At 39.4% G+C, this 27,514-nt stretch overlaps 1 protein-coding gene across 2 annotated transcripts; it reads left to right on the top strand.

The window, feature by feature from the left end:
• LOC145501315 (long-chain-fatty-acid--CoA ligase ACSBG2-like) lies at window positions 1-27,514 on the top strand. Of its 2 annotated transcripts, XM_081480814.1 has the most exons (20): window positions 1-111; window positions 438-566; window positions 6,169-6,554; window positions 8,149-8,237; window positions 15,159-15,279; window positions 15,974-16,057; window positions 16,783-16,884; window positions 17,252-17,299; window positions 17,873-17,974; window positions 18,459-18,527; window positions 19,021-19,079; window positions 19,716-19,838; window positions 20,829-20,880; window positions 21,372-21,617; window positions 22,647-22,763; window positions 23,009-23,042; window positions 23,734-23,873; window positions 24,129-24,320; window positions 24,955-25,009; window positions 25,527-27,514. In XM_081480814.1, the coding sequence occupies exons 2-20, from the start codon at window positions 476-478 to the stop codon at window positions 25,604-25,606; spliced, it is 2,190 nt and encodes a 729-aa protein (XP_081336940.1). In that variant the 5' UTR covers window positions 1-111; window positions 438-475; the 3' UTR covers window positions 25,607-27,514. The 2 variants fall into 2 exon arrangements, with proteins under 2 accessions (XP_081336940.1, XP_081336933.1); XM_081480807.1 differs by lacking the exons at window positions 1-111; window positions 438-566 and having other exon boundaries at window positions 2,348-6,554.

The following is a 27,514-nucleotide window of genomic DNA, read 5'->3' as shown; positions in this document are numbered from 1 at the left end:
CCGTGAATTGTTTTCTTAAGTGAGCCGAAGCTGCGACGAAGAATTGAAATATAAGTCGAGTTGGTATTTCGGTCGACCTTTGGTAAAGAACGACGGAGTGGTAAATTCGAGGTACGTAGTCCATTGAACTTTATTCAACCTCGGCGATTGAAAAATCTAAAATATCAATTTCGTCTGAATTGCTAATTTGAAACCAATTGTTATCTACAATTTACGCGTTCCCACATGCGTAACCATTTTTTCCGTGCTTTCATCTAAGTGGTCAAGATAAACACTCACATGGCTCTCATGATGGAATTCCTCGACTCACATCTGTTGCAGAAGTATTTCTAGAGTTCAGAGGACAGCTAGCTATCATTGATAATATTCTCGTCTCACTGACTTGGCAAATAATCGAGTCAGGAATCGTACTACTAACTTCGACTTGCTTTCATCAGTTATAGAACGATTGGATTTGGAACAAGTACGATAAGATATGTCTTCGCCTGTAGCACCACTCGACACTGCCTCCGATCAGACTACAGACGATAAAGTCTCAAAAACCCCGGAAAAGTCGCATCACAAAGGTGAGTTTATTTCTTGGCAGAGCTCGCTGTTAATCGCTGCATGAGTTCCTCCTGGCTACACATGAGAGCCGAGAACGTCTTTAATGCGGGTTTTAAAAAGATAATTATTTCCGGCGACTGATATCAAGTGCGTCAATTTGCCTTGCAAATATATCAAACGAGATGTTGGTTTACAATGTTCTTCGTGACCGAAGTCTAGACTGTAAACGAAGTACGAGCTTTTTTCTCACCATTCACTAGCTACGTGGTCTAATATACCGATTATTTATTTATATGTTGTGTAATCTACTTGGAAGTACAGGGAAATATTTCGTAACCTTTGTTCCGGTAACCTAGAGCCTCTAGAACCCAGACTCCCATTCATTGGAGGAAGAGCAATAAAAAAGCGTGTTTTTCCACATGATTTCTTGGTTTCCTAAACCTTCTTTCCCTTGAGTATGCTTAGTGTCCGTACTATCGAGGTGTGGGTTTTAAAGAAGGAAACATTCGGGCTTTGTTTCAGCATGTAAGAGTGTGTAGTAGACTCCGGAACGGGAAACATGCTATTGCTCGCTTTTCCCACACATGCTGTAGTACTCCACAGACATCCCAAACTCACGTGTCGATAGGTAAATGGTGTTGCATAACAGTAGCTATATATATGTTATCACTGAGTCGATTTTGCTGTATTCAGCTTTCAAAATAAGCTTCCTTTTGTCACTTGCTGTGCCCTTTTGCCTGTCTTTCGCTAATTGCGTCTTGTAATGGTGCTTAAGGCGATATTTTCGAGCTGTTCTTTGGTTCGTTGCTCTCTTTCCGGCCTACGTGAGTTTGGGCCACCTGTGGCTGCACGTGCTCGCCTAAACAGAAGTCAGACTGAATAATGTCAGGAGCCATAATCGGGGACGGAGACCGTAAGTCTTGGGATCCGCGCGCACCTATGATATGGGACAATTTTTCTATTTTTAGAACAAATTGCGCCATCCTGACGTCATATATCCGCGCGGATCCACGCACATGTCGGGGGTTCTCGTGTGGATGTTGTCACGTTGCATGATCAAATGGTGAGAGTTGAGAGATTCTTTTGTGTATCTTTCACAGCGGTGGCAGGGAATAAGACAGGGACTAAGAACCAGGGCGCTTATATGTAGTTTTATGCTCTGAGCCAACGGAAAAGGTGGGTTTTTCGGGGTCGAAAACAAGACTTCAATCTCGCGCTGGGAATGAATAATAAGATCTGCTCGCGCTAGTTGTAAGCTTACGCATATGTTTTTGTGTTTGTTCTGACTTAAGAATATAGCAAGAAAACTCTCTACTCTGGTATCGAGTTAATTTGTGAGTTTCTCGGACAATGGTTAATCACAACCAAAACCTGTTTTGATGGTTTCTTATTGTTTCTGCTTGTTTGGTGAGTTTGCAAAAGTTTTTGAAAGGAAAGTCTGACGCGTACAATTAGCTCATTTGCATAGTGCGGCTCGTGCACTTTCAAGTCCGAGTCGTTGTTTTCAATTGTCAACAAATCTTGACAAAGATTTCTTTCGTTATCTTTTCTGCTGAGATGCTGCAACAAATTTCACGAACGCAAAAAAGGCTACTAACATCATGTGTGTTTCTTCAACATAAGCATAGTGAAGTTTTACACTGCGAAAATGGAAATAGACAAGGAGTTTGATAACTCGATCAACAAAATCGAAATCGTTATTCGAAGTTGATTAAAGAAAGCGTCATCGTAACTTTGCTGATTATTTCTGCTTTATTCGCATATTTTCAGCTTAGCTTTTAATATGTTCTCAAACATTTATCAAGCTTAAACATATTTAAAAACTATAGAGTTATTGTTTGAGTTCGATGTACGCTTTCAGAAAGTGCGGCGGAAGTACAATTTGTCATGTTTATTGACTGCACAAAACACGCATCGGCGGGCGCTCTCATTCATCGACAACAGAGAATTTACTGGATTTTTACACGAATAAAACTGAGCGGTATCTACGGACGTAAAGTTGTTGGGCCTTAATGAAACATCAAGCGTTGCTTACAATTCAGGCGAAACTCAAACTAGCAATTATTTTGTTTTACTTTTCGGTCGCGATAGACTGGCAAATTCCTCGGAAGCGTGTGGCAAGAGGAGCTAGGAAACTATGAGGTCCTGAAGCTCTGCTATATCTAAATATATCGAGCTAGTTTTTTGTTGTGTAATGGAAAAGCTGTTAATCTTTAACATATGTGAAATTTAAAGTGGAGTAATGTGCAGCTCATGTAAAAGAAGCATCCGTCAGAACACAACTTGGTCAGCGATATATATCTAAGCTTAAAGCGGAACATACCCAAATTCGACACTGTCTTACTTCACTCAAACTGGAGCAGCTTACGACGAAAATACTTAGGCAAAATTCCAACAGACGTAAACGCGTTGAGTTGTGGGCCAAAAACATAAAAAATATCGGGAATTTCGGACGCCATTTCCCCCGCGCGACATCCGCAAAAATCCTCGCAGCATGTACGCGCGTGTGCCGCAGGCGATGGCGCAATTTGTTCTAAAAATAGAATTATTGTCCCATATCATGGGGACAACCCCAATACTTGAAATGGCGCGCGCTTACGGTCTCCGTCCCCGATTATGGCTCCTGATAATGTATGACTCGTTTGAATTGGTTTGAATCTTATATTCTACATATTTTCACTAAGCTCCCAGAGAAAGGAAACAAAACGAAACAAAAGCGTGTTGAAATTTAATACGAATGCTAATGAGGAGGTCATGAATGGTTGTTTTGATTTCAGCGAGATTTTAATATTTAATAATTCCAAAAATAATGATAAGGGTATAAAAAGTCGAAAAAGGTCTTTTGATTTGCATAGTAACCTGACGTGATTATTTTATGGTTCATGGCTCACGACAGTTTCTAACCGTTCGGGTGATTGCAGTTGAGTTCCTTTTAATGAAATTATCATTTTTGTTTATGAAATTATCATTTTTTTATGTCTGATCCTAGAAAATGTGCATGCCCTGTATGGTGTTTCATTTCTTTCAAAAATCACATGTGTAGCCTAACATCCAACTTTACAACTGTCAACAAAAAAAACTGTCTAAAACTGTCATTCAACTTTCAGCGAACTTTACCGTTGTCAGCAAATCGGACATGTGTTGGATGTCGAGCCATATTGCGTGTTTTTTTGATAACTTTAATTTTTAGTTAGGTCACTTTCACCTCTTACCAATTGGTCAAATATTTATGTCACAATAAAGGATTAAAACTGTAGAAGAACTCAGAAGAAACTCGGGAAAGCCACAATGAGGCATGAAAACGCAAAACTGTACAAGATCAGAACGGATTGCTTTAGGGTAAAATTAAAAAAAACAAACAAACAAACTATCGGCCCGACTTGAGTTACACGAGCGATTCAGCGAGCGGAGCGATCTGGCGCAGAGGAGGCTGGCGCTGAAACGCCAAGAAAGTGACTAAATTGTCCGAAATGCTGAGATTTCGCCAACAAAAGGCTGTTGGAGTTTCGACCTAATAGTTGACAACAATAACAGGATTACCTGACCAGTGCTGATAGCTAAATTTGAATGCTAAGTTTACGGGTTCATTTTCGACAGCGGCCAAGTTAGATGTAGACTCTCTAGCCTGTCTCTCTAGTGTAGCGATCCAGGGGCTGCTAGTCGGTACGATACGATATTTTCGGGCATCGTCCCGACCAGCAGCCCCTGGGTCTCCGAGGATGAGTTATTAGGCAACATTAATTTCTGGTGGATAGCTAGGCAGCCTTAGTGCAAAGGCCTACCAGCGGATAGGGAACAGCATACAGGTTTGCAGACTGCGTATATATGAGAGTGTTTTTTCTGTTCAACTGTAATTTGGTGCAATCTAAAAATAGCACCTGAGTAAACGCCGTTCTGTATTCCACCAGCACTGTAGTATAGTATAACCAGCCGTATGCATGACGATGCGATAACTCGCGGGTCACAGATTATTTCGTATTAGTATATCTTTCACAGGGTTTGGTGAAAAAGACGGGGGGCGGGGTTCCGGGTCGTAGCTAGGGTCCGGGTTTCTCCGGGGTCAGTGGAAAACAAGGGGAACCGGGTTCTATAGAAAACACGGGATACTGGAGTCCGTGGACCACCTTTTCTTTTCCAACTTAGCTGTAACCCGGCTTTTTCGATCACTGTCCTAATTTCCTTGGTGATTGACGTTTGCAAGAAGTATGCATAACAAGTTTTAAAATTCACCCTTCAATGTCTTCAATACAATAGTTTTACAAGGTCGCGTATGACCTACACTAAACTGCAACTGCATTTTACTAGTTTTATTGTAGTCTCAGGTTTAACATGTAATCGAAGTTATGAAACGTATTAAAACGATTCAGATGTCAGCTGTCCACTCATCTGGTGTCTGTATCGATCTGTAGACTAAGCTCCTCCTTATTCGCTTCCTGAAGTGGCTCAATTTTCATGATGAAAATGTCACCCGCCTCGGACTGATCACTAAGAACTGTAGAAATACAAACGAAAGAAAGAGAAGCCCAGTTTCGCCAGTTCAGCTGAATTGCGTGGAAAAATATTAAAATATTACGTGTTAGTACAGTGTTAGTACATGAGGGAATTATAATTCCGGTAGGAAATATGGGGGAATCCTTGTTTACAACATTTGGCTCATTGGGATAAGCAATTTAGTTTCAGATGGAGCTACAAATAAATCGGTTCGGAATATTGAAAGGTAATAATAGTACGATGAACTCCGCCAATGAATATGAGCCTGATGTATTGAATACTTTTTGTGCAACATGGGTTTAAAAACTCAAAATTTTACAAAGAATGTATGAATTCATTAGCGCTTTTGCCACCCAGACATTTTGCAGGTTTTGAAAGACAATTTCTCCTTGAATATTACACCCAAAGAGCTAAACATTTCACCATGTATTACATGTAAGTTTCATATTTCCTTCAGTGCGCAAAGCCGTATGTAAATGAGCAAAAATATAAACAATGACGTCAGCATGAATCCCCCTTTCCCGCCGAGTGGGCAAAACGTCTCCAGGTGGCAGGTGTTGAGTGAAGGAAGCTTGAATAGTTACACTGATTCTGATTGGTTCGTTTCTCCCCACCTCCTGAACGCCCCTGCATCAACCCTGCATCTTGTTTCAAGTATGTTTTTCGCTTCCTCTACGCTTCATATTTTATTTTGCAATCACTTACTTCTTATTTTGTTTGAACGAAGCCAAATTTCCTTTGTTGTAAAGGATCCACGGGTGAATGTTTGCATTTTTCATACGAAAGTCGTGTTTCCGGCCGCCGACTTTCTGATCAAAATTCATATTCCCCCAGGTACAGTGCACGTAATCACACGAGCTGCTAGTAAATATCTTCGTGTAGCGAAGAACACGAGGGCTTTTTTACAGTAAGATTTGTATTTCTTTGACCGGTTGAAAAGAGCATAAGAAGAACAGTTCAGGCCACATTTCACCGTTTATTCTATAAACTTCATGGCTGCGTCAAATAGTGCCCAGACTGTCGATGAAAACGGCATCAAAATCGCTCAGCCAAGCGATATCATTTTGGACATCAAGAGCGAGACGAAAGCGAAAGACGTTCACATTATTAACGGCTCTGTGCATTACACAGGCGAGGACATAGCATCTAATGGAGAAATCAGTAGCAGTCTGGAGAAAACATTGGTACAGCAAAACGGTAACGGCATCGAGGAACGAAAGGACGACCATCCAAATGGGGACGCGAAAAGTGCGCTTGGTGACGACGAAGGAATCGTCAAGCCGGCTCCTGCCGAATCGCCGTGGACGGTTCAAGCAAATGGCGTTGTTAAGCTGTTATTAGGCTCAACGGAAAGCACCAGTCGCACTCCTATGACTGTCGTACAGGGTCTTCAACGAGCTGTGAGGCTAGCACCAACCAGGACTGCTCTTGCAGTGAAAAGGAACAACGAGTGGGTGAAGTGGACCTACACCGAATACTACGAGGCTGTATGTTCCGCGGCAAAGTCATTTATCAAGGTTTGTAAATGTTTAGTCATTTAAAACTTACACTAAGTTTAAATAGTGTGCAAGAAACGTTGTTTACGTCGAAAGTCGCCATTGCGTTTCGGGAATGTCTAAAATTATTCCCTTGGGTACTTAAGGCTTAGCTTTAGTTATTGTTCTTTACGTGGAGTTGATTGAATAAAACTTAAATTCTTGCTCATATATTGTTGGGGTTCTTAATCGGTTTATGAAATTCAATGATTACGAGATGTTTAAAAACATACCGTAAGTTTCAGTTTTGAAGTTCGCGTAAAGTTCCTTGCAGAATCCGTAATTAAGCATTCATTAGAATCGATTTAAATCTTTTGTTTTGTTGCGACGTGGACAGATCGTTTTGGAAGAATTTGTTCTCTTGAACAACGGTTTTGCATTTTCACGTAGCAATTTGCATTGACTTGCCAGTTCATCTCCTTTTCGGTCAGCTTTTGATCACACGATTTGGCTGCGTAACGTTTAAAAACTGTTTGGAGTGTTTTCACACGTTGTTGGCACACAAAACCTGCCAAAACATATTAGAAATCGAGATCTGATTAGATTGGCCTACTTTTATTATTAAATATTGAAAAGAGTAGCTCAAGTCGTAATACAGTCTAGACCAAATGCAAACACTTTGATGGAATAAAATATATGCCAAGATTAATCTTTGACAAATTGTTACGTAATCTTTGTTAAATAGTGCAAAGCATAGAATTTTGGAAACTGGAATATTATTTGGTACTGGTAGCGCTGTTTACAGTGCTATATCGGGCAGAATTAATCTGAAATAATTTGAATTCCAGTTCATGGTGATGGTGGAATACTTGTTATAACTAATGGCTATGAAAGTCTTACTATCAAATTCTATTTGTAAGGCTAGTTACTGCATCATAAACCAATGGGCTGCACACTTCGAATGTGCATGTGAGCAAACTTTAACCTTGTGTCAATATTTCCATTGGCAACGTTACAAACCAATTCATTCATGCTTTAAGGACGGTGGCATCCCTTGTTTCTGGGCATTATTACTGTGCACATGATTTGTGTTGCAAATGTCACACCACGTTATAATTAAGTGCACATGCTTAAGGAAGAAGTGTAAGCAGGTACATGTATAAGGCTTGGTACTATTTGTGACCCTCTCTTTTCCTGAATGCCACTGAAAACTGTTTATCCTTTGGAAAATCCAAACCCAAAACTTGTCCTGGAGAAGCTAATTAAGCGAGGTAGTGAATGTAGCGACTCTCCTGTAAAAATGACAGAGGTGCTTGTTGTACCTTCTCAGAGTGTAAAATGTATTAACCATATTGCTTAAAATTGCAACTGTAAGAGTTGCTTGGTGTAGTACCCAATGTAGGGTATTGAACTGACAGTTGCATTACTGGTGTACTGTAGGTACACTGAGCAAACTGTCAGTCAGTACTGGAACATTGCATTGTAGCATTAATTATACAGGAACTACAAGAAACATTGATTAAAAAGACCAAATTCAGCTGGTATTTAAAAGTAACCAAAGAACATTTCAACATCTTGTAAGTCAAACAAGAATGTGACAAAATTTCACCTTTCAAAATTCAATTTTTTTCCACAGCTTGGGCTAGAACCTTACCATGGTGTTGGAATCATTGGATTTAATGCTCCAGAGTGGCTCATCTCAGACTTGGGGGCTATTTTTGCTGGGTAAAATAAGTAACAACTGATATTCTTCTTAATGTATATAATTTGTGATTAGAAACAGATATGCAATCTGTTATGTTTTGTGTATGTGAACTGATCATTAACTTGTTATAATTAGTAAGTTAATTATTTTAGAGTTGGTTTTCACTTGATTGTGATTGTGATTGTGATTGTGATTGTGATTGGTTTCACATTACTATGCAGCCTAAGTAATTGTGCCACATTGTCATCTACAAATCAGAAGTAGATCTAAAAGCAATCATGAATTGATTGCATGTGTTTTTCTGTGTCTCATATACATGCCAGCTAGATGTAGTTGCTTAGAGTTTTGATTGGTTCACTGGATTGCCAGTGTCCTTTGTTATTGGCTAAAATGATTCAGGGCTTGACACTAACAGTAGCCAACTAGCCACAGACTAGTAGAAATTTAGTTTTGGCGAGTAGGTTTTCGATTTCCACTAGCCACTTTGGCTAGTCAACAAAAAGAAATTGGCTGAACTAGTTTCTGTCTTCTTCAAGGAAGACAAACACAAAATTTACACTTTTCTCGGAAACAAGGTCAGAATTTCATTGTGGACATACATGTATCATGGTACTGCACAGGTGGTGTTCAGCACGTATGCAAATTCAACTTTGTTTACTTTTCACTGGGTGATGCGTAAACGGGCAACTGAACATGTTAATTTCGTTGAAAGAAATATTTGACAAACAAGAGAACATTTTCTGAAAGCACACATCAATGCTCTTTTTTGTTATCAAATTTTTTTCACGCGCAAAATAGTGCAGCCTGTAAAGGGATAATGTAGTGTCGCTATATTGCGTTACGGTCATGCGCACTAGGAGTCGGTCAAGTGAGTAGTATCGAAGATTACTGTAATTTATTGTAAGGGAATAAATAACAAGTATTCACAATCAAGGACTCCATAACTGGCGATGAGGATAACTCAAGCGAATTCCACTACAGCAACACTTCACTTAATCGTCACTTTGGATCGAATACACTGGATAAACAATGGCAAAACATGTTCAGTTTTCAACACCACGTGCGCTGGCCGCCATTTGTGTAAGGCGGGAAACCAAAGTTGAACACTCGCATATTGTCATCATAATATTACATCGAAAGATTACATCGAAAAATTACCTCAAAAGATTACATGGGACGATCATACAGTTGCTGAAGCGAAATGGCGAATGTCTTACCTCCATTTCCTTCATTTTCCGTCCACGAAGACAATGCTTCAGTCGGCCCACGTTGGAAAAAATGGCTGAAACGTTTCGAAATGTATCTCGCCGCTCATGATGTGAAAGATGCAACACGCAAGAGAGCGCTGCTACTATACTCCGCTGGTGAAGAGGTCAGCGACATTTTTGAAACACTTCCAGATCAATGAGAAGAAAAGGACTATGCGAAAGCAGTGACTGCTTTGAATGCTTATTTTCAGCCAAAAGTAAACAAGACCTACGAAATTTACCTGTTCAGAAATGCTTCTCAGAATTCCAGTGAATCGCTAGATTCTTACTGCACATGGCTGAGGCGTCTTGCTCAAACATGCAAGTTTACCAACGAAGATGAAGAAATCAAGTCACACATAGTCCTGTCCTGTTTATCTTCACGATTACGGTGAAGAGCTCTACGAGAAGACATGGATCTCAAAGCCTTACTCGACTATGGCCGTGGTCTAGAAATGTCTGACAAGCAAGCTAAAGGCATCGAGGAACAGGAAAAGCTAGCCAAAGTAGCAGAAGTCCAAGCGGTGAGAGAGGAAAAGCCAAAGTCGGAAAACAAGAAGTGTTACAGGTGTGGAGAAAATTACCCTCATAAAGGACGACCTTGTCCAGCAGTGAATGAAACTTGTAAACATTGTCGCAAGAAAGGCCATTTCACCAAAGTATGCCGAAGCAGATTAAATTTCAAGAAAGTCAATACAATGGATGAGAAAGGTGGCGATGAATCCACCGACGAAGAGTACACTTACTGCATCACTCTCCACTCCATGCGTGACAAGATACAACCGTTTACTGCAGTAACCATTGAAGGCAAGAGAGTGAAATGTCTTATTGACTCAGGAGCGGGAGTGAATGTCATCGACACATGTTCTTTCAATCAGTTGTAAAACATTCACATTACACCTACCTCGAAGAGGATCTATGGCTACCGATCTTCTGAGCCCTTACCAGTCATTGGCAAGTTTGAAGCTGAAATCATGTCAGGAGTAACAAGCAAATCGACGGTCATGCAATTCTGCGTTGTTGATGGATGTGATGGAAATTTGATAGGTTATGAGACGGCAACTGATCTCGGGCTGCTACACATAATTAACAGTGTGTCGACACCCAAAGTCGATAACATCATCGAGGATTACGAAGATTGCCTTGAGGGGCTGGGAAAGATGAAAGGTAGAACTGCAAAATTACATGTTAATGACCGTGCAAAACCATTGACCCAGAAGTACCGCAGACTACTATTTCACATCCGTGATCAAGTTGAGGCTGAGCTCAAGAATTTAGAGGACGTTGACATCATAGAAAGAGCTGAAGGTCCAACTCCCTGGGTCTCTCTGATAGTTGTGGCCCCAAAGAAGACAGGAATACCCATATGTGTCGATATGAGAGTGGCCAATCAGGCTATAGAACACGAGCGACATCCAGTACCCACTGTAGAAGACCTGATCGTTGATCTGAACGGAGCCACTGTTTTCAGCAAGATAGACTTAAACCAAGGATACCACCAACTTGAGCTGGACGAAGACTCCCGGAGCATTACTACTTTTGCCACGCACATTGGCTTGTTTCGCCACAAGCGACTGAGTTTTGGAATTAACTCAGCAGCTGAAATCTTTCAGAAATCCATAGAAGAAGTGCTGCAAGGAATTGACAGTGTTAGAAACATTTCTGATGACATAACAGTGTTTGGCAAGAACCAATCCAATCATGATGATGCTTTACAAGCTGTTCTTCAGAGAATGAGAGAAAACAGTCTAACCGCAAACCCTGCCAAGTGTCTGTTCAACCAATCATCCATTGACTTCTTTGGTCATCACTTCTCTGCACATGGCATCGGTGCAGATGATAAGAAGGTCGCATCCCTCATTAATGCCAGTCCCCCGACGAAGGCAACTGAGGCACGCAGCTTCCTCAGTTTGGCACAATACCTCGCACGTTTTATAAAGAACTTTGCGTCCATCTCTGCTCGAATCCGTCAACTCACACATCAAAATGCTAAGTGGGTGTGGGGACCAGAACAACAACATGCATTCGACTGCCTCAAAGCCAGCATGGCGACTCCAGAAATCATGAAATACTTCAACCCCTCACTCAAAACAGAGCTGATTGTTGATGCCAGCCCAGTCAGCCTGGGAGCAATTCTCATGCAAGTAACAGCAGATGGAGGAGCAAACATTGTAGTGTATGCCAGCCGCTCACTCACGGATTGTGAAAGCCGTTACAGCCAAACCGAAAGAGAGGCTCTTGCAGTGGTCTGGGGAATTGAGCACTTCCACCTATACCTCTATGGGTCATCCTTCGAAGTTATCACAGACCACAAGCCGTTAGAAACAATCTTCAACAACCCCACTTGCAAAGCAACTGCGTGAGTTGAGAGGCTACAGCTATGCCTACAGCCGTACAAAACCAAAGTTGTTTACAAGCCAGGAGCAAACAATCCAGCTGATTACATGAGTCGCCATCCGGATCCCACACAGTCGCAGGCTTCCAACCATTTATCAAGAGTTGATGCGTATATTAACTTTGTAACCAATAATGCTGTGCCCCATGCCATTATGCTTCAAGAAGTAAAAGATGCGACAGCAGCTGATGAAACATTGCAGAGTCTAGCAAGAGTGATAGCAACTCAAAAGTGGCACAAGGTTGGAAGAGATGTCAGTCAGTACCAGCAGATCAGGGAGGAGTTTGTCAGTATCAAATGGCGTAATTCTGAGAGGGACCTGCATAATAGTTCCCAAGAAGCTATGAGATCGAATGATTATGCTAGCTCACAGTGGACACCAAGGAATTGTCAAGACCAAGCGTCTTTTGTGAGATTCAGTCTGGTTTCCAGGGATAGACAGAATGGTCGAGGAAGTTGTCAAAGGGTGCCTACCGTGCCAAGCTGCGAACCATGATCCAAAGCCAGTATGTGAACCTCTGCAAATGTCCCCCCTACCACTAGGCCCATGGCAAGAGCTCTCCATAGATTTCTGTGACCCCTTTCCAAGTGGAGATTACTTGCTCGTCGTGACTGACGACTTCAGTCGGTATCCAGAAGTTGAAATCTTGAGGTCAACATCAGCAAAGGCAGTGATTCCTCACCTTGACAGCATCTTTGCCAGGCAAGGGATCCCCGAGATAGTAAGAACAGACAATGGTCCACCATTCAATAGTGAAAGTTTTCAGATGGTTGCCACTCAACTTGGTTTCACACATCGCAGAATAACTCCTGAATGGCCCAGAGCAAATAGAGAGGCGGAGAGGCTGGTGAAGACACTGGAGAAAGCAATTAGGACAGCTGTCGTTCAAGGCAAGAACTGGAAACAAGAGTTGTTCATCTTCCTTCGACAGTACAGGGCCACCCCTCAAAGCACCACAGGGAAGTCTCCTTCGGAGTTGCTGAATGGACGAAAACTCAAGTCCACATTACCTCTGGTGCAGTTTGATCAGGCATACCCAGAGATCAGACGAGCTGATGCTAAGAGAAAGGAGAAGATGAAAGAGTATGTAGACAAGTGCAACCATGCCAAAAACACAGACCTGAATGTTGGTGACAAAGTATTGATAAAGCAACCAAAACAGAACAAGATGTCTACACCATTCAAGGCTGAGCCATTTGAGATCACAGACAAGAAAGGAAGCATGATTACAGCCCAAAATGCGGAACACATCGTAACAAGAAATGCGTCATTCTTTAAAAAGCTGCCCTCTAACATACTTGTACATCCTGAGGAAGAACAGTCTACACCCTTCATTGATGCAGCAGAAGCAGTTGAACCAATTGAGACAGTTGAACTACCTACAGTTACACTAGTTGAATCACCTAGAAACGCACCAGTAGCACCGCCTGGAAATGCATCAGTTGAACCACCTACAGTTACACCAGTTGAATTACCCCCACTACGCAGATCAGAAAGAGCAAGACGAGTGCCTGATCATTTCAAAGACTATGTTACTTGAACATTGCTCAAATCAATGGTTTAGTGAAAAAAGAACATTATTGCATGAACATTATCTGAACTTTTCAGACTTCGTTACTTGGACATTACTTAGGTCAATTGCTTAAAGGAAATAACTTGTATGAACATGAACAGGACTGATAGATTTAGGAAGCAACATGTTGAGTTTCGTTTTTAAGCTTTACCTAGCTCATTATTCAAGGAAAGGAGAGGTGTAGTGTCGCTATATTGCATTACGGTCATGCACACTAGGAGTCGGTCAAGTGCGTAGTATCGAAGATTACTGTAATTTACTGTAAGGAAATAAATAACAAGTATTCACAATCAAGGACTCCATAGATAACATTTCATTTAGTGTAACAATACATGGGTGATTTGTTGTTGCATGCATACTTACAAACTTATTACTACGGAAATAATTAGATGAGAAAGATTTATTTCCTTTGACATTTAAATCAGCCATTTTTAGCTGTCGAATTTCACCAATGACAGTTTACAGTACTGTTCAGATAGTTGTTTTGCTTTGGAAACATTTCTATGGTGCCTGTCTGTGATGAAGTCTCAGTTTTTACAGTAACGTCTTGGGGGTCTCAATTTTTTTCCCAGGAAGTCTCAAAAAAAAAAAAAAAAAAAAAAAAAAAAGAGCCTGAAAGTCTTTTCGGGAACTGGAACTTTTTTGAAACTAGTTTAAGTGCAGTATAATTACCAACAGTATGTATTAAAGAGATCAGAGTCACCTGCGTTGCGCTTTCAAGTCTTGCTAGTAATTCTGCTGTTATTGGACCTACCTGAAATTTTTGCAACACGTTAATTTTGTGAATTTCGGGGTTTAAAAAAAATCGCAAAATTAAAGTGACGTGAATAAGTAAGTGTTGGGAACATAACACCTGATACTGTTGACAAATAGTACCGCCATTGCGTTTTTGTTACTTTTGACGTTATTGTACCTTTGATAAAGTCAGTTTACTAAATTCAGAGATGTTTAAGTAACATTGCCAAGGAAATAAATTTTGTGGTACTCAAAAACGCAAAGTTAAAGTGATTCAAAATACAAAATTTTTTCAAAATTGCCGAATTTAAGTGTCGTGAAATATGAGCACCCCCAAATCGCAAAATAAACATGTTGCGAAAATTTCATGTAATAAGGTCGCCAACCACAATGCTTGGCTAGTAAAAAAAGGTTTTTGCTAAGAACATCTAAGCAGTCACCAGCCACTAGGCTTAAGTAAGTTGAAGAGTTAGGGTCGAGCCCTGTGATTAATTTTGGTGTTGGCTGTATGATGTCAGTATTAAAGCCTGATCTATCTGGAGGCACAGTGACCTCATGGTTAGTGCACTCATTCCTGGATCGAGCATCCGGATTCGAGCCATGGGCAGGGACATTGCGTTGTGCTCTTGGGCAAGACACCCTGTTTTTACTCTCACAGTGCCTCTCTCCACCAAGGGGTATAAATGGGTACTGGCAAATTGTTGGGAAAACCTAACAAATTGTGGGGGAGTGACCTGCGATGGACTAGCATCCCATCCGGGGGGGGGGGGGGGGGGTAGAAATACTCCTAGCCATGTCATGCTACAGAAACAGAGATAAGCTCTGGCAGCTATTAGCCAGTCGACTCCAAGGCTTCACTTTTTTTTTTGTTTCAAATTTACAATTAGTTTGTGAACTGCTTATTTTGTGTACCATAAATTGTTCATGATATTAAATTAAATTTTATCAAGGATTTACTAAGAATATTATTTTATTTTCTTTTTTGCTCAGGGGTTTAGCCGTTGGTATCTATACTACAAACTCTCCTGAAGCTTGCCATTATGTTGCCGAAAATTGTGAAGCCAATATCATTGTTGCTGAGAACAAACATCAGCTTCATAAAATTCTTAAAGTGAGTACTGCACTTTATAGTTTGATCAATGCAACTTGATTTAAGAAGTATGTTATTGCAAAAAATATTCAGTTTCAGCACATGCACACATTAGCCACCAAATAATTCCAACATATTAATGATAAATAAAATTAATATATAACTATTACCAAATATATAAGTGGTGATATATTAATGGTTGCCAATATTAAAGAATGGATGGATCAAATAAGTGAGGGTGGAAATGAGTATTGAGAAAAAGGGATTCAACAAGTGGCTTATTTATGGAGTGAAAATCGGTAGATACATTGGATCTTGTAATATACACAAAATTATGGTCATATTAAATAGGTCATCATATTGAAGGGGCTCATAAAATATGAAAATTACTAAAAGGTCCTATCAACTGGATGGTCATCAGGCTAGACTCTACTGTACATTTAAGTTGTAGTGTTCATTACCTAACTCTAGCTAGTAGAGAGCAAATGGTGGACTAATGGGAGAGTGGAAAATCCCACTGGGATATATTTTATATTCAAGGAGATCAGCTTGACTTGTGTGAGAGGTTACATGTAGGTTTTTATGAGGAACTTGGTTGAGGTGCTTGGTCAACCTCAAGTGCTCCAAATTTTGCAACTATTTGTTAAAATGTTGAGCTCTATCATGCGATGTTCAATTTTGAACTTAGAAGGATTATATACTTTTAATTATGAAGATTTGGGACAGACTGCCTCATCTCAAAGCAGTAGTGCAGTACATTGGAGAGTTGGAGGAGGGATTACCACCTAATGTATACACTGTGAGTGAAGCACTGAAATAAATATACATGTACATTTAATATTTATTGATCCATTCATTAGTTCAATCATTCAATCATGAGATTGTGCCAACATTGGTCATTCAATCATTTATTTCATTCCTTTGATTGAATTTTCCAATATTTATTAATTTTCAAACGTTTCCAAAGACTCCTGCAGCCTTTGAGAGATTTTGGAAAGGTTGTCGAGGAAAGTGGATCTAGAATCCTTGATTATATCCTTAGTACATTTCGTGATCTGGCTATTCCTTACATGTACAGTGAAATCCCGCTCTACGGACACCCGCTTAATATGGACACCTGCTTCTAACGGACAGTTTTCTTTGTCCCGACAGCTAAAAAGCTCATATATTTTCTCTTAAATTAGCCTCCTTAATAGGGACACCCGGATAATGCGGACACTTTATCATGTCCCTTTGGTGTCCGTATTAACGGGGTTCCACTGTACATGCACGGTAGCTCCTACAAACATGCGTCTATATTATGAAACTCACCTAATGATCGCATCACAAAATTTAGTTCCGATCTTTGATATATGCTCTCTCTCTCTCTATGTAAATACACAAATTTATTGTTTATTATGTACACACTGTAAGCATACATGTAAACTCTTGTTAGTTAAATCTTGCATCAAGTGTGCGGGTGAAAAGAACATTTTTGAGTGTTTATATATCAATGTTAATTGATTTTCTTGACTTGATTTTTAGTGGAATCAGTTCATGGAATTTGGAAAAGAAGTTCCTGATGATGTCCTTCAGCAGAGGATAAATGATTTGGCACCAAATAAGTGTTGTACACTTATTTACACTGTACGTTCCTTCCTTGACCTTGTATTATCATGACTTAATATATGTTCCTGTGTTCATATCACCAGATATGTTATGGCAGCCACTAATTAGTAAATTTGTCCAACATCAAATAGAGTTGACAAGATGTCATTCACAAAAAAAAATTGAGCACTTTTATATACAGTCAAGTAATTAAAAGGTGAAACCATGTTAACATTAATAACCCCCCAGGCAACTCTGTAGAGTCATCTGATGATGTTCACTGTTTTATCCTGTTAGTCAAATCAGTTACTTGCTTTCTCTCTTGTTGTCAAATTGACATTAACTGTGTATTACTGGTATTAAAAAGTGTTAATTAAACTAATAAAACGTTTTCATTATCTTCTAGTCTGGAACCACTGGAAATCCTAAAGGTGTCATGCTTTCACATGATAATGTAAGTACGGAGGAGTCACTGTTCTAGTCACTGCATTGAGTTAATTTAGCAGCCTAGTGCAAGCATGAAATTAATTAATCATTCTTTTTCTTGTACTTGCACTTGTGCCTGCATTTTTTTAATGCCGTGTGAAAACTTAAGACACCGCATGAGCACAAGGATTTCCTATGTCTTGCTGTGTCAGGTCAATTTAAGTACTTGTTACAGATTCCCCTTCTCCTGAGCATTTGAGCAAATTGGTGGAGGCTGAGGTGAAATTGTGCTATGCCGCACAAACTAGTCCCCAAATTTTGGTATCGGTATGTGCGCATCATTGTTTTGAACTGCCACGCTTGAGTGTTTACATTTGTGATGTAGTAAGAGCCAGATTATTCCGTGAGACACAGCAAATTCCAAAATCATAAACCCCCCTTTTGGATATCTGTTTGTTACTTCAACCCTCTGAAATCCCTTGTTTGAGTCCCTGGAACTTCCAATGAAAGACATTTTGTACTTTTACATCTTCCCAGAAGTTTTTGCTAATAGTTTTCAGTCATATTCTATTATTAATTTCCTTTAACCTATTGTTATTAGCTATTGTGGACAGCAGAGACTGCATCGCGGCATGTGAATGCTGGAGAGAAGGTGGTGGAACAATGTATCAGTTATCTTCCTCTCAGCCACATTGCAGCGCAGGTAAATAAATTAATTCTGATTTGTGTGTTTCCAGCAAATATACGCAGTGTATACCCCCACTGAAAGTTAAATTGGCCATTCTGAAAGGATCAAAGGAGGGAAGACCTGATATGTTATAGGAAAGTGTGATGCTACCATGGTATTTTCAGATGAATTAGGAAAGAGGTCCCAATCAAAGAGACATTTTTTGGGGAAGGTATATAGGATGTTTGTAGAACAAGACATTCTGGGTGCAATGAGATGGGGTTACAGTGTATCCCTTTGATTCAACCTTTGCTTTATTTTTTACGAGTCAGACAATGTATGAGAACTCGTCCTGTGGGTATGCCCTTTGAATTTTGCCAACTGAAATAAAATTGCCCTATTTTGATTAAAGTTGATTAAGTGCATGTCCAGTGCTGGTTAGGCGTGATTGGTTTGTGTTTAATTATTTATAAACTCCTGCCATTAATTTAACAATCATTCATTCCCCATTCTGTTGTAGGAATTAGACATCTTTATGCCCATTTATCTTGTTGGTTCTGTTTGGTTTGCTCAAGCAGATGCCCTGAAGGTAATTACTGATAAAAGTTATATGCCCACACATCATGACTTATTAGAATATGCATGTACCAGTATATCCTTGAAGTTGAGTGTGCGAATTTATATGGCTACATGTATCTAATCAAGACATTTTTCTCTATTAAGAATTTTTTTGTACTTTGTAAGAAAAATACAGTGTAGGTTATGTTAAATCTTATCAACAGTTTTCTTTTATCTCATGGAAGATTTCTTTTTAGACAAGCTCTCTAGTGGCGAATAAATAAAAATAAAATAAATATTTTTGATATATGTTTTATGCAATTGAATGTGTGCATGTCAGTACTGTTAAACTGCCTAGTAAGTATTTTTAATCTGCTTTAAAAACCAAGTAAAATAAATAAATAAATAAACAAATAAATAAATAAATAAATAAATAAAAATTGTAGTCATATTCTACTACTGTGGTACATGTAAGTAGGTGAATGATTCTTAATGACAAAGACATTTTATTTGTCAATTTTTAGGGAACACTTGTTCAGACCTTAAGAGAAGTTAGGCCAACTCTGTTTTTTGGAGTCCCAAGGTAACATGAACAAATATTATGTTTTAGTTTTGCTCTTTGTATGCATAATACATGCCACTGATACATGGCAATGAACAGTAAATTTCTCTGGAGATCATGAAATTCCTAATAATCTTTTGATTTGGTGTAGTTACTTAAATTCCATATTAGTTTATTATAATTCATATTGATTATCAGTACCTAATCACACCTTATTGTTATGTATCAGTGGTAATCAGGGGAGTTTGGTTGAGCCAATTTTTTTTATTTTGGTGAGATAAAGCTGGGCCAAAGTACTCATAGTGAGCAAGACCATAAATCTGGCCATATCAGGGCAGTGACTTGACAATGAAGAAACTGCGTTTGTGATTGGCTACATGTAACTGCAAATATTGAATGTATTTTTCAAATTCTGACTAAAAGCCTGTAGTGTTGGCTGTTTGTATGTTTTGACTTTGCATGAGCTAGACCCTAAGGTGCTGGTTCAATTTGGATTATCAGGGTACAAAAGAGGGAATCGAGATGACGTTTTGTTGAAAGTAAAAGCATTGTAATTTTCATGTAGTATTCACTACTTTTGAATTAGCTGTGATGGCCTACACTGCATTCACAACAGAATGATGAAAAACTTGTTGCTTTTTTGATTCTTGATAACAGAGTGTATGAGAAGATTATGGAAAAACTGAAAGAGATTGGACAGTCAGTCACCGGCATAAAGAGAAAGATGGCTAACTGGGCGAAAGGTGTGGCACTTCAAGGGAACATTAACCTTGAACAGGGGTATGTGTGGTCATGATAGCTTTAAATTACAATGCTGTGCAATAATTAAAAACTACAACGTACGTTGACGCATGCATATAAACTTGGATATTCCTTATAAAAGTGTGTGCATTTGGAATAGTATATGTAAGATGTCCTTTGCATCTTATAAATACATGGCAATTAGGATGCGTTCACACAACGCCGGAGGACTTTAAATTTGAAAACGGGGCTTTCACTCCCAAAACGCATCAAATGTTTTCCGTCCACACTACGCCGGAGGAATTTAATAACGTAACATTTACCGGTCATTTTGGATTTTTATATGAGGAAAACTCGGTCAGGGAAATCACACGATGTTCTGTCGCACTTTGTAATAATCATCGCACTTTGTAATAAAACTGTCACACTTTGTAATAACGCTTGTCGCACTCTGCAATAAAATAGTTGCCGCACTTTGTAATAACAAGTTGTCGCACTTAGTAATAAACTAAGCTGTCACACTTTGTAATAACAAGTTGTCCCACTTTGTAATAAGCTTTCGAATTTCCTTTGAATAGGGTGTCTGGTAGAAAAATTTGTCCCCCAGGGCACAAATACGTTCTTCCTTGATATTTCGCTCTGCATACTGACTGTTGTGTTGACATGTGTTGACTGTTTCCAGTCAACACATGTACATATTTAATAAACATATTGAGGATTTGGTATTTAGTGGAGTGTAGAGTTTGGTGCACCGTCCTTCTTTAAGATTGCGGAGCAGTAAACACAGCACATTTTGATTGGTGTGGTGAGGTTGAAATAACCGCCTGTTGTTTTTGCAGCAGAACACGAGTTTTGTGGACCCGGCACTTACATGCGGCATAATATCTGATTGGAAAAATACTTTAGATTGGTCAAACTCCAGATTGATTTTTAATAGTAATCACTGTAGTACCGGTGATCAGTGCTACTATATAGCCTTAATTGTTAGTACATGTGTGATTTTGTTTGTTTGTTTGTTTGTTCCTTCAGACGCCAAGTTCCGTTTGGCTGGACTTTGGCAAATGGATTGGTGTTGAAAAAGGTACTGCACGAAATAAAAGACTTGTACATTATGAAAAAAGACCTGTTTAATGTGCAATCAGCAGCACAGTTTGTGTAACGCACACCCAATAAATTCCAAGTGGTTTTTTTTCCGTCTGCAAAACCTTGAAGCTGTTTTTATTGAGAAACGTTAAATAATTATATAAGAGACTATCCTTCTCCTGGCTATTCAAGGGTATTAAAACTGAGAGAGATTGAACATTCATCTTCTGGGATTATCAATTTCGTCCGAGCAAGTTTTCCCATTTTTTGTCCAAATATGACAAACACGAAATAAGGGAAATGAAAACTTTGTTTTAATTTAAACGCTGGATTCCATGCATGCCACAGCCACTAAATTGAAGTGTCGCTATCAATTAAACGCACCTCAACTGTGTCGACGCTAATGCAGGGGGAGTTCAGTGAACTTCTGGAAACGCCTATCTAGTTGTACATGCCCAAGTTGTCTTATATTACTTTTATTTCAACCAGATCCGAGCAGCCCTGGGAATGGACAGGTGTAGGCTGGCTGTGGTAGGCGCCGCCCCTGTTACCATGGAAACCCTGCGATATTTTCAGAGTATAAACATTCCACTGTTCGAACTGTTTGGCATGAGCGAGTGCAGTGGTCCCATGACCGTGTCCATTCCTGGGCATGTTGTGTCCGGAAGCTGTGGCATAGCCATGGACGGAACAGAAATGAAGATTATCAATGAAGACGAAGATGGAAACGGAGAGGTCAGCTCAAATGCCACAAGGGATAGGGACGGGAGTACCTAAGAGAATAGGTTAAGGGAAATGCAATGGAATTCAAACTCCCGGCTGGGTAAATATCCCATAGCCACCGATACTGAGGGGAGTATTGTAGGGAGTTTAAGAAACCACGAGGACAACGCCGATTAAAAAAGGGTGCTGTAGCAGCTCTCGTAAGGTCTCACATGAATGGCTTGCTACCCGTTGGGAGAACAATAGAACAAACAACAGAAACAATGCCCCTAGCCCTAAAACAATAACAGCTGCTAACAATGAAGAGAATTACAAGCTTACGAGAGCTGATTAAAAAGTGATTTGATATTTTACCTACGAATTTCGCGGTCCTCTAAAGTCACTTACTTTATTTATCACTGCCCAAACTATCACGAAAACTGAATCTGGAACACAGAAACAGATTTGAAGCAGAAATGCAGTTTCACTTCCAGACAACGCAGAATGTGGTCGTTTGACTTCGCGGATGTTCAGACCATCAGGATCAAGAAGAAACATATTAATTGTTTCCATTTGTTTTCTTTTATTATGTTCTTTTATCATGTTATTATATTTCTCTTGATTTTACCGTATGCTTATCCTTAATTTACACTGTCAATTACTTTTACGTATTTCCGGTATTACGTAAATATCGGCTACATAAAAACACGTCCCAATGTAAAATTCTCATTGTACCTGAAGAAGGCTGGTTTGGCCATACGAAATATAGTACACCTTCAAAAAATCATCCTACGTTGTGGCGGTTTTTGCTTTTGTATTCTTCTATAATAACGCACGTGCACAACCATTGTCGTTTAGCGACGTTGCCGTTGCCGTTGTGGTTTTCTTTCACTCCCTACTGTTCGATATAGCACGCTTTGGGTCATTGCACTCGCCATTTTATTTGAAATGCTGTGTGTGATGTGAAGTGTGATGTTCTGGCTTTAGGCAAAAATTAGATATGTGCTCACATTTTAGAACATCTGTTTTGGTTTTTAACCATTCTTGTTGTTTGCCTTTCAGTTATGTATCAGGGGACGCCACGTTTTCATGGGATACTTGAAGAACGAAGAAAAGACACATGAAACTTTGGATAGCGAGGGCTGGCTACACTCCGGAGACATTGGAAAAATCGACGAGGTTAGTTCTGCTGTGTGGAAATTAAACAGATTCCGGGTAATCGAATGCTCCCTATTATAGGAAATTAACACTCCATGAACTGAACGCGAATTTGTATGCGTTATACTATCGAACGTTATAAAGCTATATCTTCATTATTTTCACACTAGTTTCTACAGTCTTTTACGGTATTTTTATCTCTAATTTCCATCAATAACCGTTTGAATGTGATTCAGTGGCTAGAGATTTTCTTTCCTCCACTTTAGAATGGACAACTGTACATAACTGGCCGAATCAAGGGTGAGTAAATCCCATATATCTGTCATAAACACTTATGAAAATAGTAGAAGAAATAACAGCACTTGTTTTAAGAAGAATAAGTAATATCACTTGTTATAAAAATCTGATTGGGCTTCTTGTTCTCGCAGAGTAAATGTTACGTTACTCATAGCTTCATGTGTGCCAAACGGTGATCAGACGGTAGCCATATTTGAATATGGGATACCGCCCCAGCCTGGTGTTCAAGATGTCGGCTCCACAATTGAACACGCCTGTTTGACTTTTGTATTTAAACACTTCACAGTCTTGGTCTTGTCAGATATCAAGAAAATTAAACCTCTTGGTCTTAGAGTGGTTCTCAATTGAGTGTCGTAAAACCAAAACCAAACCAATTACGTACCAATTAGACAACTCAGCCAATCTCAAACCATAGTAAAAACAAAACCAAAGTAATTGCCTGATTACTTTCGACACTCAGTTTGAAAACCGCTCTATATACGATTAATAACTACTTGTCCTAATTCTCGTCAGGGTTTTCCAGGCGAAGTAACACAATCAGATCTCTAAAACTTTGATGCCATATCATATTCTCACAACTTGCGTAAAAAGAAATTTATGAAGATCAGTAAGGAGAATTGAGAAACTGTCAAACTTGCATGCACATTATCTCGCAAAATTCACCATCTAATGAATGTTGTGATTTTTTTCGCAGAGTTGATTATCACCGCTGGCGGTGAAAATATAGCCCCGGTCCCGATTGAGGATGCTATCAAAGAAGAAGTTGCTATAATCAGTAACGCCATGGTAATCGGAGATAAGAGAAAGTTTCTTTCCTGCTTCTTAACTCTGAAGGTAAATACACAACCTCGTAGCTCTGTCTGCAAATAGAGTTTATCACCACTATGCAACCAAGAGCTAAACCCAAATCTACCTGGGTCATCATGCCTTAAGTTAGTACTTATAGGCCACAACATATTGCCTCCGAGATTTGAGAGGGGATGGTAGGGCGAGTTCTCATGGTGGGGCAAGTCGAATTATTGCTGAAATTTAACTTTCAGCCGTTAACTTACCGTTTTGTGTAGACCAACAGTTATTTTTTACGGCTAGGTTGTTGTCGATGTAGAGACTGGCGAACCATCGGATAAACTCACGGATGTTGCCCTCCAGTTCTGCAAGTCCGTCGGCAGTGAGGCCACGACAGTTTCTGAGATTCTGTCAACCAAAGATGAGAAAATAATGAAAGCCATTCAAGACGGAGTCGATAGAGCCAATAAGAAAGCTGTGTCAAGAGCTCAGAAGGTACATAAAACATTGCCAGAGAATGAAATGTTTTAAGCTTTAGAAGAAAAGCAACCGCTGCATGTTTGTGCTAAGGAGGTGACGTTTCAAACAGGTAGCCTTTTAAAGTAGAAATTGTAACGTACGGCTAACTAGTGTGACTTAGGAGTTGTGTGCAACTCTTAGTCGGAAAACAGGAATGTTTGTTAAAGCACTCGAACAGTTTCCGAGTAGTTTATCATATCACAATCTAGTACGAGCACTTACTAACACTCCGAAAGTTGTCACGGTGGCATCGTGTAATTCGTTCGTGTTCCTTAGCAACGTCGGAGACGAAAACCGTGGGTTCGGAGAGTTCTGATAAGCAGGATGTCGACGTCAGCTGATTCTTGATTGTTCTGGTTGCACTGGTTTGGGAAAGATCAGGTAGACGAAGAGGACGTCATTATGTTAGGTCCTTGAGCAACGTTCTTTGCTCTGTCGTGCGAGGCGTGCCGATAGGTAACGCTTAACTGTTGAAGAACCTCGTCATATAACCTGTGATTGACTAGTATTTTATCATCTCATACTGCCATAACGTCAGTTAGATACGGGTTGTTATGAATAGCTAGGCTTCGCAGGAGACTTGAATTGCTTTTCCCCTATTTTCTTCCAGGTACAGAAGTGGGCTCTTTTAGAAAAAGACTTTTCCATTCCTGGGGGAGAGCTGGGTAAGATCTTCGGTGTGCTTGTTTCTTATGTTGAACCCAGGTCTCCCGCATCAAGCAGCGTGAGATCTGGGTGCGAAATTAGCTTGTTGCATTGTTTCCAGACGTTTAGCACAAATATTGTGGGCACGATAGCAAGGACAGCCATCTAATTTCATTCATGCCGTTTGTCACCTTAAGATTCTCCTGACCATCATTATTGTATTAATCTTTATGAATCATTAAAGCACTAGAGTACAGTGTACTTTTTGCGCGTTTACATAGCCTCGTGTAAACACTAGGAAGGTCAGGAGAATTCGAGATAGTTCATAACTTTCGAGAATTCTCCCAGCCTTTCGAGTGTTGAGATGAGGCTATGTAAACACACAAAAAGTACTCTATTGCTTTTATAAAAAACGTCTCAATAATACGAGCGAACCAAAAACGTCACAACCGTGTTATCGACCAATGAGAGCGCGCGTAGTATCTCCGTTATTTTATAATTATTATCATTAACATCAATGTAAATATATTTTCTCAGGTCCTACTCTAAAGTTGAGGCGACCTATTGTGGCCAAGATGTTCAAAGACAAGATTGATGCTTTCTATGAAGAAGCATAGGGTCAAATCGAACTCTGATGAAGTGAATTTGTATATACATATATCGCATATGTATACATGTAAAACAGCACATTTTTTAATGAACTTTAATGGGAAAACTTGAAAAATTTCGCGTGTTAACCTGGGAAACTCGTTATTAACTCGTTATTAAGCGAGGTAATAACCTTAAAAGTAAGGTCCAATATCAATATTCCTATTTACTGGGCTACTTATTTTTGTTCCTTTTGATATGAATAATGACTGGGCGAATGTACATTGAAGGTAGCACTGATTTGTAATGTAAAGAGGAAAAGCCAAGTTATGAATGAAAACCGTGTCGATTCACTAGGTGCCCATGGGGTTAATGTAAGAAAGATTTATTTAATAATATAAAATACTCTTGTGATTAGAAGAAATCGGTTTGCATATTAATTCATAGTATTAGATCACATTATTTACACCACATTATTACATTAATTAATCTAGTATTACGCTGGCGTGTGCGAATTAGCAACCCTGATGGTTGGTTTTTCATAAGGGTGAAGTGAAATAAAGACGAATCCCGTGTGATTAGGGATGAGGACGAAGTGCAGAGATAAGCCACTTGTTTTGCAGACGGAGCAGCGTCCTTGCAACAAGGCCTTCCGCATAAAAAATATAACAAAGGACGAGCATTCAATCTGTGATTGGTTGATTTTCATGTTATCGCAGTGACGCATTGCACGCCGAACCGTCGCGTTCACATGTTCGCTAAAACTTGAAAACATGATATTTTGAGGCTTTTTTTTTTTCCCGAAAATTGAATCCTCCTATAGCAATATTATACAATCTACTCTGTTGCAACTAAATTTGCTATTTGGCTAGTTTTTTCAGAAATCGTGTTTCCTCACTTTTTTGTATTGCGCAGTAAGGAGAATTGAAAGACACCCTCTTGCAAGATGAAATTACAGCAATTAAAACCATGTAATGTCCTAGGTGTGAAACCATTAAAGAAAATGAAATCGAAAGCACTAACTCAATGTAACTAAATAAGATTTGGTATTTGTTTATTAATTTTTTATAGGCAGTTTCGATCCTAGCAGGCATTATTCACGTGGTGTTTCTATAATTTTGACAAAATGATTATTCAGTAATTGTATTTCACGAGCTTGTTTTCGTATGAGCAAAATAATTTTCGGCCCTCGTCAGCTTTTAGGAAATCAATATTCTAACAAGACAAGACAGTCGATGTGGGCGTAGTAACAAAACACACAGCATTTTACTTTTCTTTTTTTTTTTCAAGTAAGTTGTTTAATTCATACGTAAACAGAGTGAGGCACATAAAGGGAGTTTTGCAGTCTCTTGGATCGGTGAATTCGCAAAAAAATTTTAACACACGAACCGAACCTGGAGGAACGTCGACTAAAGATCCTCTACTAGCGAGGGACACCTAAAAATAATGGCTTACGATGACAAAAACAACACAAGGTACCAGAATGGCTAAAATTGCACATTACCTTAAAAAGAGTTTATTCGTTCTCTGCACAGGGTACATTGTTTTCTTGCATTTGGTTTTAATCATTTGCGCGGGGTGTTTCAGTTCTGACCAGATACACTAGTGAGTAAATTAACGACTTCACGGTCCAAAATTTCAATGGAATTTGAGCCCGAGTGGAAAATCTTTGGCATTGACAGCTATCATCCCTTATCAATGTCGGGTTCCTCTTGTACATGATCAAACCATCGATGGTTTTTCTAGGACCGGGAAATATTCTCGATAGAGCTTCTCAAAATAATGTTTTCTTTAAGATGGAGTGTTGCGTTGATTCATTCGTTTGTTTATGATTTCACCTGCAGGCAAGGAAAGATTGAAATATAATAAGTAGGTTGCGTAAGGATCATTGTCAATAAACTAACTCGGTTTGTAATAAAGTATTATACTAACTCTAA

The sequence above is a fragment of the Orbicella franksi genome, chromosome 1, assembly GCF_964199315.1.
Source record: "Orbicella franksi chromosome 1, jaOrbFran1.1, whole genome shotgun sequence".
Taxonomy (NCBI): domain Eukaryota; kingdom Metazoa; phylum Cnidaria; class Anthozoa; order Scleractinia; family Merulinidae; genus Orbicella; species Orbicella franksi.
The sequence above is the reverse complement of the archived record's forward strand: the minus strand, read 5'-3'. Positions and strand labels throughout refer to the sequence as shown.

Excerpts from the sequence above, each read along its gene's own strand:
- LOC145501315 (XM_081480807.1), top strand. The coding sequence starts at position 6,030 with ATGGCTGCGTCAAATAGTGCCCAGACTGTCGATGAAAACGGCATCAAA. Across the intron at positions 8,238-15,158 it reads TTGGGGGCTATTTTTGCTGG|GGGTTTAGCCGTTGGTATCT; the intron begins GTAAAATAAGTA and ends TTTTTTGCTCAG. Across the intron at positions 16,058-16,782 it reads TACCACCTAATGTATACACT|TGGAATCAGTTCATGGAATT; the intron begins GTGAGTGAAGCA and ends CTTGATTTTTAG.